Source organism: Hyla sarda, chromosome 10 (assembly GCF_029499605.1).
Source record: "Hyla sarda isolate aHylSar1 chromosome 10, aHylSar1.hap1, whole genome shotgun sequence".
In the NCBI taxonomy this organism is placed as follows: Eukaryota; Metazoa; Chordata; class Amphibia; order Anura; family Hylidae; genus Hyla; species Hyla sarda.
This window is the reverse complement of record NC_079198.1, coordinates 94,146,985-94,160,427: the sequence shown is the minus strand read 5'-3', so window position 1 is coordinate 94,160,427 and position 13,443 is coordinate 94,146,985. Positions and strand designations below refer to the sequence as shown.

The 13,443-nt window shown below is 43.2% G+C and overlaps 2 protein-coding genes across 4 annotated transcripts in view; both read left to right on the top strand.

Annotated features, from left to right (window-relative positions):
• Positions 1-8,391, top strand: part of TTLL10 (tubulin tyrosine ligase like 10) — a 114,932-nt gene extending 106,541 nt beyond the window's left edge. For all 3 annotated transcript variants that reach the window (XM_056542669.1, XM_056542670.1, XM_056542668.1), the window contains exons 8-12: positions 748-919; positions 4,135-4,275; positions 4,600-4,716; positions 6,132-6,225; positions 7,156-8,391. In XM_056542669.1, the coding sequence (XP_056398644.1) occupies positions 748-919; positions 4,135-4,275; positions 4,600-4,716; positions 6,132-6,225; positions 7,156-7,844 (1,213 nt within the window). In that variant the 3' untranslated portion in view covers positions 7,845-8,391. The remainder of the gene's footprint in view (positions 1-747; positions 920-4,134; positions 4,276-4,599; positions 4,717-6,131; positions 6,226-7,155) is intronic.
• Positions 8,392-11,577: 3,186 nt separating this feature from the next.
• LOC130293678 (probable pleckstrin homology domain-containing family N member 1) overlaps positions 11,578-13,443 on the top strand; it is an 81,327-nt gene continuing 79,461 nt past the window's right edge. The window contains exon 1 of the mRNA XM_056542672.1: positions 11,578-11,713. Within this exon, the coding sequence (XP_056398647.1) occupies positions 11,676-11,713 (38 nt within the window). The 5' untranslated portion in view covers positions 11,578-11,675. The remainder of the gene's footprint in view (positions 11,714-13,443) is intronic.

Below are 13,443 nucleotides of genomic sequence, written 5' to 3'. Positions count from 1 at the left end.
TCAGCAGAGACGGGACAGCAAATTTTCAGGGTCAGTAAATAGGCAACTGAGTTAACAGGGACTGAGGTAGGATCTCAGTGTTGTTGCTTGAATGAGAAAAGTGAGTATAGTGTAGTTGGAACAGTTGCCCAGAGCAACCAATCAGATAAAAAAATATCAGAAGCCTTTAAAAAAAAAAAATTATAATAATGGAATCTGGGCATTTCTCCACTGTTTGCACATGTTTTAATACACATACTCCATTATTGTGTTCATTTCCTGTGACATTTATAGATATTTTTGATATTCAATTCCATCACGTGACTCAAACAATAGCAGCTGATATAAGAGATGTTCTAACAGCATGTCATAATATTGTGTTAAATTGGTTTTATAAGCAATTAGAATTCTTAACCAAACTTAAGTCTGGGTAAATGTGGGCAAATCTTTATACCATATGATTGAATAGATCTAACATAGTCTATTTGAGACTTCATAAGAGGAATACTTTTTATTTGTGGGAATAATACTGTAGTATGATAGGCTACCCTATATAATCCCAGAAATAATTGTTTGCTTTTTATTGTAATAAATTCAAGAAGATTTCTACACAGAGATGAGTGCCGCATCTCTTTCATTTTGCTGGAATTTTACTAGATAGACTTTCTGGGTGAGCGCCTGTGCAACAGTCTGATTTTGCAACTACTCATTTTTTATTATTGGACTTTTGTAGTTAGTTAATATGGCATAAATGTTTGCATGCTGCAGGTATATACCAAACCCTCTGCTTCTGGAAGGGAAGAAGTTTGATATTCGCTCCTATCTACTCATTGCTTCTACTGTACCCTACTTTGTATTCTTCCGCCATGGTTATGTACGTCTCACCTGCAATCCTTATGATCCAAAGTCTGATGATCTCACAGGTCACCTAACGAACCAGGTATGTGGTATTCATCATTCATCTTAGAATTCTCTCCATCCCTTCTGTTGTTTCCTCTAGAAGAAACCAGTGAATAAAGAATTACATTCATTGTTATATCTCAGGCTGTGAAACTTGAGTGACATCCAATGGTATGATCATTAATGTTCCTCTAAAGAGGACCTTTGGTAACTCTGAAAAACATTAGTTAGCATAATCTTTGGATAGCTTTTGTTGCCCCTCTGATGATTCAGGTAATCCATCAGAGGGGCAGGAACCATGATTACAATATGGGCTGTGTTCGGGGCAGTCACTGTAATAGGTGGTGGTGGTGGTGGGGGTGCATTGTACTAACTAATCTTTCTCAGAGTGACCACAGGTCCTCTTTGAGGACTGGTACAGAGTCAAGTAATCCTTAAAGGGGGTTTCTGTCTTCAACAAAAAAAAAACTGCTGTGGTGTCCCTTGTGTACTACTTAGAATGAACAAGATGGCACTTTGTTTACAAGGTGCTATGTGAGCTAAAGGAAGCAAACAGTAGCAAAGAGGATCACAGCAAGGAATGGGTTACATCACAAAAGCAGCCCTAATCTCAACAGTAACCTCCTGCTGCAGTTGGTGTTGTTAATGATGAGAATGAAAAACTATTACAATAAGGGGAGAAGAGATTACATTCAAGAAGCAGGCACAGTGTAAATGGTGGCAGCACAAGTATTTTCACAAAGTACATTTGCCTAGAACTATTTGGATGGTAACTAATAAGGAAAGCCTTTGACCCGTCCATCAGTAAGGCGTGGACATGCTGGGAAACACTTCCAGGTTCAGGATGCATGTGCTCATTTTTGTCCTGTGCATAACACTATACAAGCTCAATCTCCATTCTCTGTCTTCCATCCTAGTCCCGCTGCTGCTAGAGACAGAATTCCCCTAAGATAAGGCATTGGAAGGCAGTTTGTAGGAAATGAGGAACACAGTGGCTAAATGTTAGGACCTTTTTGGGGTATGGAGTCATTTTTGGTAAATGCAGAGATTTACAAATATGTTAGAAATTGCATAGGTCAAAACGGAATTGAAGTTGTTTTAAAGACTATTTAAATATCTAAGAGGTAAATTGTGATTTTTGTTTGAGAGTAGAATTTTACTATAATAGTCACAGCTGCAAGTTTTGAAGAAAAACATTCACCTGAACAATTTTAATGCATATATAAGTCGATTTTTGCCTTCAATGTCAGAATTTTTTGGGGGAAAACTAGAGATGAGCGAACTTACAGTAAATTTGATTTGTCACAAACTTCTCGGCTCGGCAGTTGATGACTTTTCCTGCATAAATTAGTTCAGCTTTCAGGTGCTCCGGTGGGCTGGGAAAGGTGGATACAGTCCTAGGAAAGAGTCTCCTAGGACTGTATCCACCTTTTCCAGCCCACGGGAGCACCTGAAAGCTGAACTAATTTATGCAGGAAAAGTCATCAACTGCCGAGCCGAGAAGTTTGTGACAAATCGAATTTACTGAAAGTTCGCTCATCTCTAGTGAAAACCCTTTTTGGGACTGTAATGGTGCTATATTATTTATCAACAATCTGTCTAAAAAAAAAAAAATTATGACTCAGGGACTGGGATTTCTCTTTTCAGTAGTAAAATGTTCTTTTTTCTTTATACATATATCTAGATTATCTCTAACCAACCATTTTCCCAGAGGAATCACTACCATACACAAAGAATAAGCAGTGGTCACTGCTTATGATAAGCTGACAGCTGTGTCCTGTTTAGGTTAATGGTATGTTCTTTGCTGACGTCTTGCACTGTAGCATGCAATATGGTTGTTCCAAGTTCAAGGGAATGTTATATGTAGCCTTCAGCCATGCAGGTGTTTCTAAACAACATATCAATAAAATAAGAAATGCTGATCTAACAGAGGAGATGGACAGCTAGAAGGAGATTTTATATAATAAATCTGTATATTTAAAGTACATGTTCCTGTATGAACTAGTGTTGGTAGATTCACAGGGTGGGTCCAAGACATTGTGCTGCCTGGGTCCAAGAGTAGAAAAAAAAAGCATTATGTAGGCAGCAGTTCCTCCACATTAGGTAGGAAGCAGTTTCTCCACATTAGGCAGCATAGATTCCTCACATTAGGCAGCATAGATTCCCCACATTAGGTAGCAGTTTTTCCACATTAGATAGCAGTTTCCCCACATTAGGGAGCAGTTTCCCCACATTAGGTAGCATGGTCAATCCGTACACAAGGCACAGACAGAAAAATACAGAGACACAGACACACTCCCCTGGACTGCACAGCACTTCTTCACTCCAGCGCCGGCCTGACGTGTGATGTCACTGACGTCCTCCTGTGCGGGATTGCAGAGGGACGTCACCCATCAGACCTGGGCCGGCCGCCGCAGGCTCACTGTGTTAAAGTCGCCGCTGCGCTGTTAAGCAGCTTGGGCTGCGGAAGGGCCGGCCCAACCATGGACCCAGGTGGCACAAAAAAAAGGGGCAGCAAAGTGCCGCCCCTGAAAAACCGGGTCCCATGATAGGGCTGGCCCTGTAGATTGACCCTCTTTATAACAAGACAACACTGCTTTTATTATTATTAAATTGAGTTAACTTCCAAAAATCCAGCAGGGAGATACATTGTTTTCAACTACTTTTCTTTCTAATCCAGTTTTCAGATAAATGAAAAGGAATTTTCCGACTGTTTTTGTGTCATGCTTTTGCCACAGCTTCCTTTCTCTCATGATCAAAATGGTCACCATTGTCCTTACTGTATAAATTAAAATTCATATATATATATATATATATATATATATATATATGTTGGCATCTAAATATCCTTGCTTATTGGGGGTTAATGTATACTTTACAAAGCTCTGGACATGTTATAGGGACATACCTGAAGATTTGCTTTTTAGCGATTGGTCGAAGGGACTTTGGGCCTTCTCAAACACCAGGGACTGCTTCTGCCTCTACACTTTCTATAGAACACCGGCCACTGCTATTCCTACAGTACCTGGTCTCCACCAATCAGCACAGATCCTGATCTTTGCCTTCACACAGAGGAAATTCTTGCTTAGCCAGTCACTGGTCAGAGTAACCTCCCCCTTAATCTCTGATTGGCCAAGCAGACATGGAAGCACAGATCAGTTGGATGCTTTTAACAGAAAAGAGAATGTAGATCTTGGGCATTCCTTTCAAATGCTTTATGGTTTGCTAAGTATCATAGTTTTATTTGTCTCCTAGTACATGCAGAAAAAGAACCCCCTGTACAATGAGCTTAAAGAAGAGACAGTGTGGTCAATGGAAAGATTCAATGGATATGTCAATGAGAAGTTTGCAGAAAGCAAGGGTCTACCTCAAGACTGGGTGCTAAGTACCTTTACGGTGAGACAATGGAAAATACTGACCATAAATATGATTTTATCCTATGTGAAAACAAATAATATGGGTTATTGTATTTTTTATCTATTCCAAATCCTTCCCAGAACCCATCATAATTGCCTATGACTGAACACAGCATCATCGAACACAATATTTTATTCAGTAATGTTTAGAGCTAATACATTGATGATCGAGCTGTGAACCCCCGCTGTAAGATTTCCTGAAAAGTCTGACAACTTCATAGCTAACAGGACATATAGGAAACACCGTTTTGCAGCGGACTGGGATTGTTTTTGTCTTATGTAATTTTCTTCCTGTCTCTGACAGAAAAGGATGCAGCAGATAATGATCCACTGTTTCCTGAGCGTGAAATCAAAGCTGGAGTGCCGCCGGGGATTCTTTGACCTTATTGGCTGTGACTTCCTGATCGATGATGATTTTAAGGTACTGACTTCATGCTGACTACATCTACCAATGCCAGTTGTTATACTTGATGTAAACATACAGTTAAAACCTCTTGGATAAGTGGTCTTTTACAGGGGTGGTCTTCTTGTAGAAAATGGCCACTATGCAAAATGTATGGTAGACTGAAACTCTGTTATACAAAATCTGGTCCGCATACAAGGGCAATCTTCTCAATCAGGTGGTCTTTTTGGTGTTGTATAGTCAATACTTAAAGTTGTAAAATCAATAAAAAAATATTAACATTGCATTAAGGAAGAAGATTACTGTATTTTTTATTCATAACTGACACTTAAACAGTCAGACTCACATAATGTCCTTAAATTATATAATTTGTCAACTGTCTACAGAATAGATGATAAATGTTTGATCCTTGACTGCTAGTGAACTCAAGAATGGTGGTTTCCCCAGTCTCCCAATGTGTTTGGGCTTGATTACTGCTACATTAACTACTAAGGAACTGGTGGAAGTTGCTGAGCAAAGGAGTAGGTGGACTGCAAGTACTACTTCTACTCTCTCCTATTTGAAAGCACAGATTCTGCTCATTTAGCTGGGGCATCAGTCCAAAACTGCATTTCTGATGCACCCCAGTTGTACTTCCTCTAATCCAGTATTAAGACTCTGGTCACTAAGACATATGGTATTGTCTAGCATTGTCAGAGGATCTATTTTCTAAAGAAAAGAGGAACATGATCCTGAGTCACTGATATATGTAGTGTAGGGTGTTGCCAGAGAATTTGTTTTTCCCACAGTGGCTTTTGGCTCTCACCTGTCCTACCATCTTGCTATGAATTTCCAAGAAACTGCCACAACTTGCCCACCAAGTTGCTGGTTTATACCACTCAGTGGTATAATGCTCGCCAGATTCTCACTGTTGGGATCTATGTAGGCCTCTGCTGAAGATCAGTGTCTCCTTCTTCTGTAAGCTAGTTGTTAGCAAACGATGTTCCCTAGTACCTGACAGGGTCTGTAAACACTATCACACACTGCAGTCCACCAGCCCTTTACATGTAAAAGGGGGTATGAGAATTACTAAGCTAAAAGACATAGCTAAAAGGGGTTATATTTTGCTACATTTCCCTAAAACACCAGAGCAGGGAAAATAAAACATTATATGGTACCCAATGAAATTGATGGTCTGTCTTTGTAAAGAACATTGGGTCCTGCAGAGAAGGTTTTTTTTTCCTGCCTTTTCTTCATCTTATTGACAGGGACACCAGTCTGTGCTCTAAGTTTGGCAATGGGGTTTATAAACCAGATAATTCCTTGAAAACGTACACAACTTAAGCAGTCACATGTGGCTCAGGGAATCTTAGAAATGACCACAACCTTTACACTATTTATAACTTTGACACTGTACAGGAAATAAACATCTTCATGTTGGCCTTACCTTTTAGGTGTGGTTACTGGAAATGAATTGTAATCCTGCCTTGCACACTAACTGTGAAGTATTGAAAGAGGTCATCCCCAGTGTGGTCAATGAGACTCTTGGTAAGTTCTTCATATTTGGTTGCTTTAACAGTGATCAAAACACAACAATGCTTAATAACACTAAACTATAAAGAGTACCTGTCACCAAAGTAAACTTTTAATATAGTATTCCTTATATAATTATAAGACACTTTGCTATTTACTTGCTGTTAAAATTCTCAACCTTTATATGTTTTTAATGTGATTGAAAAAATAGCCACTAGGTGGCTCTGTTCTGTTTCCTGCGCAAGTCAAACAGTAAGTTTGGTCTCCTCCCAGCCTGACAGGAGACCAAACTCAAGAAGTCTGTGCAGGGCATGGCGAGGCACAGCTCTCGCAGGCTTCACTGATGTTGCGCCTGCTGGGGAATGCCCACTTTCTCTTGCCGGGAGCTCACACAATGTGAGCAAGGGGAAAGGTATGATACACAACTTTTTAAAGCTTGGAATTTTTTTTAAGGGCAGGCGGGTGTTATGAGAAGTTAGGGAATAAAATCTGAGTTAGTTTAGAAAATATGATTTGATGACAGGAATTCTTTAAGTGTCTCTTTCTTAAGGTCTCTTTACAGGGACCGACAAAAGTACCATTACAAGTGACAAACTCAGTGATCAGCACTCATTTACTCAGTATGTGCGACCAATAAATGCGATCTGCAGACGAACAAGCACTTACTTGTTCTTCGACAGATCCTTGGCCCTTTAATATCTGCCAATGATCGGCTCATATAAAAGAATCTTTATAAAGGCACCTAATAGATGCTTTTATTTAAAGATCTGTCTGAATGTTATTGTTTTCTTTTGTTTTATTAAACACTTACTATGGTAGTATATGTGGCATATGGGTTTAGGTGGCAGCCAAAGACAAAATATGTACTTGAGCTATACATTTGAAGACCTAAGAGTTTTTTATTGCACAAACTCACAAAAATGTGCTCCTCTTTATCTTCCATAGACTTGGCTCTTGAAGTCTTCCACAAAAGCATAAAAGGCCATCACATTTTGCCACTGAATACTCAGAGTAAGTACATACTATTGTACAATGGAGAGACAAATGAACAGACCATAAAATTCAACTGGCCTAGGAGCAGCAGTCCTGTAAAGACACAGAGGGCCGTGGCACCAGAAAGTCTTAATGGACCAGTGAAACAACAAGAAAAGCCTCATAAACTATTAAAACCCTCCACAGACAACAGTAACCATACGGTAGCTAAACACTCCATCTCAAGGTCTCCACAGAGAGCAACCTTGGCAATGACCCCTGTTTACATGACAGGACTTTATGATAACTTCACTTTCAATTCAAGAAGAAATAAAAAAAAAATTGAGTTTGGATCTAGAAATTTTGATGGCCCTCAAAATAACTGTATAACAGAAGGGAGCCAAATAAGAGATAAAGCGGAACAACCAACCCCTATAGCCAAGATGTCCTTCTCAGGTCCACAAAAATTTCGAATTGTTGGCAGAAAAACTCCCCAGTATATGAAAAGGAGCACAACTGAAGTGATCGTAACCACCAGCACAGTGATAGCCCAAGGGCCAAAACCTCAACGTTCCAGCAAAGGTTCTCGTCCAGAGCCTAAAGATACCAAGGGGCTCTGCTGCCTAGAAAATACTCATGGAAATGACCAGCAACCTGCATAATCCTCTAAGGACTAAATTTTAGAAAATGCAATAAAATCAGTTCATGAATTGGGCAGATTTCCTAGAACAATGTTTAATTTGCTCCTGGTGCTCACATTTTCATCATCTGAAAATATTATCTTTCAGTATTCTGTGATGCTTTTAGTCATTTACATTTATTCTGTTAAAATGTTCTTTTGCTTTAAAGGGCAATTTATTATTTTGTGGCATGATTTTGAAGTGTTAAAAGTGCCTCATGGGATTCCCAAAAAATGGCCAGAAACAGCCCAACTCTTGCCCGTGGGTTCTGTTGTGCCTAATATTGCATCTCAGCTTTACTCTACTAATTAAAGTTCAGCTGCATTTCCAGGCATAGCCTATAGTGGCACTGTTTCTGAAGAAAGACCCTTGTTTCCAATCCCATACAACCCTTTCAATTTTGTGCTGCTCTGTGTTCTATGTGGTGCTTTGGGCAAACGGGTAATCTCTGTTCGACCAATATATATATATATATATATATTTTATGTTCAAAAGTATATTTTATTCACTCATAAATTAAACACTGACATAGACAATTTGTGATAATGTTATTATGTTATAGGTAATCATTGTGTTTATTATGCCTGATTTTCCAATAATGGGGGAGATTTATCAAAACCTGTCTAGAGGAAAAGTTGCTGAGTTGCCCATAGCAACCAATCAGATAACTTCTTTCATTTTTCACAGGCCTTTCAAAAATGAATGAAGCAATCTGATTGGTTGCTATTGGCAACTCAGCAACTTTTCCTCTGGACAGGTTTTGATCTATTTCCTATAAAGGTTTACAACTGTCACGATGCCGGCTGGCAGGTAGTGGATCCTCTGTGCCAGAGAGGGATTGGCGTGGACCGTGCTAGTGGACCGGTTCTAAGTCACTACTGGTTTTCACCAGAGCCCGCCGCAAAGCGGGATGGTCTTGCTGCGGCGGTAGTGACCAGGTCGTATCCACTAGCAACGGCTCAACCTCTCTGACTGCTGAAGATAGGCGCGGTACAAGGGAGTAGACAGAAGCAAGGTCGGACGTAGCAGAAGGTCGGGGCAGGCAGCAAGGATCGTAGTCAGGGGCAACGGCAGGAGGTCTGGAACACGGGCTAGGAACAAACAAGGGAACGCTTTCACTAGGCACAAGTGCAACAAGATCCGGCAAGGGAGTGCAGGGGAAGTGAGGTATAAGTAGGGAGTGCACAGGTGGAAACTAATTAAGCTAATTGGGAAGATTGGGCCAGGCACCAACATTGGTGCACTGGCCCTTTAAATTGCAGAGACCCGGCGCGCGCGCGCCCTAGGGAGCGGGGCCGCGCGCGCCGGGACAGGACCGACGGAGAGCGAGTCAGGTACGGGGACCGGGGTGCGCATCGCGAGCGGGCGCCACCCGCATCGCAAATCGCATCCCGGCTGGAGGCGGTACCGCAGCGCACCCGGTCAGTGGATCTGACCGGGGCGCTGCAGCAACGAGGATGAGGCGAGCGCTCCGGGGAGGAACGGGGACCCGGAGCGCTCGGCGTAACAGTACCCCCCCCCTTGGGTCTCCCCCTCTTCTTGGGGCCAAAGAACCTGAGGAAAAAAAACTCAATTTTTCCGTGATGAGGTCCGATGCACATTAGGAGGGGTTCTGTGCGGAAACGCACGAGACAGTCCAATCTTTCATTGTTAACACAATAGATGTAGAGGGGTCTGGCGAGACTGGTCACAGGGACGTAGAACCTGTTGATAAGAGAGGCCAAAAAAATTTTTCCTGCAGATCCGGAATCCAAGAAGACCATAGTAGAGAAGGAGAAGGTAGAGGCAGATATCCGCACAGGCACAGTAAGGCGTGGAGAAGCAGAGTTGACATCAAGAACTGTGTCACCTTTGTGCGGAGTCAGCGTACGTCTTTCCAGGCGGGGAGGACGGATAGGACAATCCTTCAGGAAGTGTTCGGTACCGGCATAGTGCAGGCAAAGATTCTCCATGCGGCGTCGTGTCCTCTCTTGAGGTGTCAAGCGAGACCGGTCAACTTGCATAGCCTCCGCGGCGGGAAGCACAGGAACGGATTGCAGAGGACCAGAGGAGAGAGGAGCCGGGGAGAAAAAACGCCTCGTGCGAACAAAGTCCATATCCAGGCGGAGCTCCAGACGCCATCCGGAAGAACGCATGTCAATGCGAGTGGCAAGATGAATGAGTTCATGTAGGTTAGCAGGAGTCTCTCGTGCGGCCAGAACATCTTTAATGTTGCTGGATAGGCCTTTTTTAAAGGTCGCGCAGAGAACCTCACTATTCCAGGACAACTCGGAAGCAAGAGTACGGAACTGAATGGCGTACTCGCCAACGGAAGAAACACCCTGGGCCAGGTTCAGCAGGGCAGTCTCGGCAGAAGAAGCTCGGGAAGGCTCCTCGAAGACACCACGGACCTCAGCGAAGAAGGACTGGACTGTGGCTGTGGCAGGATCATTGCGGTCCCCATCAAATTTGTCCGGCAGGGACAAGCAGGGGTTAGGAGCGGCCGGTTGCTGCGGAGGAGTTGCAGGAGCCGGCGGAGGTGATGGTTGTTGCAGCTGTAGCTGTGACTGAAGTTGCTGTATCTGCGGCTGCAGCTGCTGTATCTGTGACTGAAGATGCAGTGTCACGGAGGTCAAGTATGCCAGCTGTTGATCTCGTTGGGCGATCTTTAGGGCTAGCTGGGCGACCAGTGTAGGATCTTCAGCGGGATCCATGGCCTTTCCAGAAAGGAGACCACGGCAGAGTCTAGAGTCCCCATCAAATTTGTCCGGCAGGGACAAGCAGGGGTTAGGAGCGGCCGGTTGCTGCGGAGGAGTTGCAGGAGGCGGCGGAGGAGATGGTTGTTGCAGCTGTAGCTGTGACTGAAGTTGTGACTGAAGCTGCTGTATCTGTGACTGAAGATGCAGTGTCACGGAGGTCAGCTGGTGATCTCGTTGGGCGATCTTTAGGGCTAGCTGGGCGACCAGTGTAGGATCTTCAGCGGGATCCGTGGCCGGATCTACTGTCACGATGCCGGCTGGCAGGTAGTGGATCCTCTGTGCCAGAGAGGGATTGGCGTGGACCGTGCTAGTGGACCGGTTCTAAGTCACTACTGGTTTTCACCAGAGCCCGCCGCAAAGCGGGATGGTCTTGCTGCGGCGGTAGTGACCAGGTCGTATCCACTAGCAACGGCTCAACCTCTCTGACTGCTGAAGATAGGCGCGGTACAAGGGAGTAGACAGAAGCAAGGTCGGACGTAGCAGAAGGTCGGGGCAGGCAGCAAGGATCGTAGTCAGGGGCAACGGCAGGAGGTCTGGAACACGGGCTAGGAACAAACAAGGGAACGCTTTCACTAGGCACAAGTGCAACAAGATCCGGCAAGGGAGTGCAGGGGAAGTGAGGTATAAGTAGGGAGTGCACAGGTGGAAACTAATTAAGCTAATTGGGAAGATTGGGCCAGGCACCAACATTGGTGCACTGGCCCTTTAAATTGCAGAGACCCGGCGCGCGCGCGCCCTAGGGAGCGGGGCCGCGCGCGCCGGGACAGGACCGACGGAGAGCGAGTCAGGTACGGGGACCGGGGTGCGCATCGCGAGCGGGCGCCACCCGCATCGCGAATCGCATCCCGGCTGGAGGCGGTACCGCAGCGCACCCGGTCAGTGGATCTGACCGGGGCGCTGCAGCAACGAGGATGAGGCGAGCGCTCCGGGGAGGAACGGGGACCCGGAGCGCTCGGCGTAACAACAACAGTGAAAGGACAAAACATGGGTATATCTCAGAGCCCTAGTACTATTCACCTGAAGCTCTCTGTCCTATATTAACATATGGTTAATATTATGGCATGGTGGACACTGCATGTGTGCAACCTGTGCACCTGCACCGCTGCCCAGTAGGTAAGCGGACTCCCCTTTAAAACAACTAAAATTTCCCCAAAATCTAAAATAGTTGTAAGGGACTAAGTAAGTGATTTTCATGGCTCACATTACAGTGGTTATTTCAATATTGAATGTTATCTCACTATATACAAAAAAGAGGATAATCAGCAGATTGGTGGGATACGACACATGGGTCCCCCACCAATTACAGAAAACTGAGGTAATTTCTTCCTCAAGTGAATGAAGTGGCAGCACACATGCTTAACCATTGCTCTATTCACTGGCTATGGTATTTATGAATAATGGGGGAGACTTATCAAAACCTGTGTAAAATTAAAATGCTGCAGTTGCCCATAGCAACCAACCAACCAGATAACTTAAAAAAAAAAAAAAAACTTTGAAAAATGAAAGAAGCAATCTGACTGGTTGCTATGGACAACTCCACTACTCTTTGTCTACACAGGTTTTGATAAATCTCCCCCAGAAAATTAGTGTTCCGCAAATTTTGGGGGTTGCCAAAAAGAAGAAATCAAGCATCCTAGTTGCCGTTTCATTTACTTGAAGGAAAATTAACATCCATTCTTGTAATCAGTGGGGGTCCCATTTCCCTACCTCATTGATAGGTCCGGGCCATACGAACGATCGCTGGATCATTTGTGCGGCCCTTTGCTGTAGTCATCCATTTGCCGCGCATCCTCTCTTACATTCCCCTATTAACCCCTTAAGGACTCAGCCCATTTGGACCTTAAGGAGTAAGGCAATTTTATTTTTACGTTTTCGTTTTTTCCTCCTCCCCTTCAAAAAATCATAACTCTTTTATATTTCATCCACAGACTAGTATGAGGGCTTGTTTTTTGCGCGGCCAGTTGTCCGTTGTAATGCCATCACTCACTTTACCATAAAATGTATGGCGCAACCAAAAAAATACTATTTGTGTGGGGAAATTTAAAAGAAAACCGCAGTTTTGCAAATTTTGGAACGTTTTGTTTTCACGCCGTACAATTTATGGTAAAAATTACATGTGTTCTTTATTCTTTGGGTCAATACAATTAAAATGATACCCATGATTATACACTTTTCTATTACTGTTGCGCTTTAAAAAAATCGCAAACTTTTTAACCAAATTAGTATGTTTAAAATCCCCCTATTTTGAAGACCTATAACTTTTTAATTTTTCCGTATGAGCGGCGGCATGAGGGCTAATTTTTTGCGCCGTGATCTGTACATTTTATTAATACCATATTTGCTTATACAAAACTTTTATTACATTTTTTATAAATTTTTTTGGGAATACAATTTTATAAAAAAGCAGCTATTTTGGACTTCTTTTTTACGTTCACGCCGTTATCCCGTACGGGATCATTTACATTTTATTTTAATAGTTCAGATATTTATGCACGCGGCGATACCAAATATGTATATAAAATAATTTTTTTACACTTTTTGGGGGTAAAATAGGGAAAATGGGACAATTTACGTTTTATTGGGGTAGGGGGTTTTTCACATTTTTTTACTTTATTTTTTTACTTTTATTTTTACACTCTTATAGTCCCCAAAGGGGACTATTTATAGCAACCATTCGATTGCTAATCCTGTTCAGTGCTATGTATAGGACATAGCACTGATCAGGGTTATCGGTCATCTTCTGCTCTGGTCTGCAGGAAGGCAGATCAGAGCAGAAGACTCCCGGAAGGCAGCGGAGGCAGGTGAGGGGACCTCCATTTGCCGTGCAGGATGATTGGATCGCC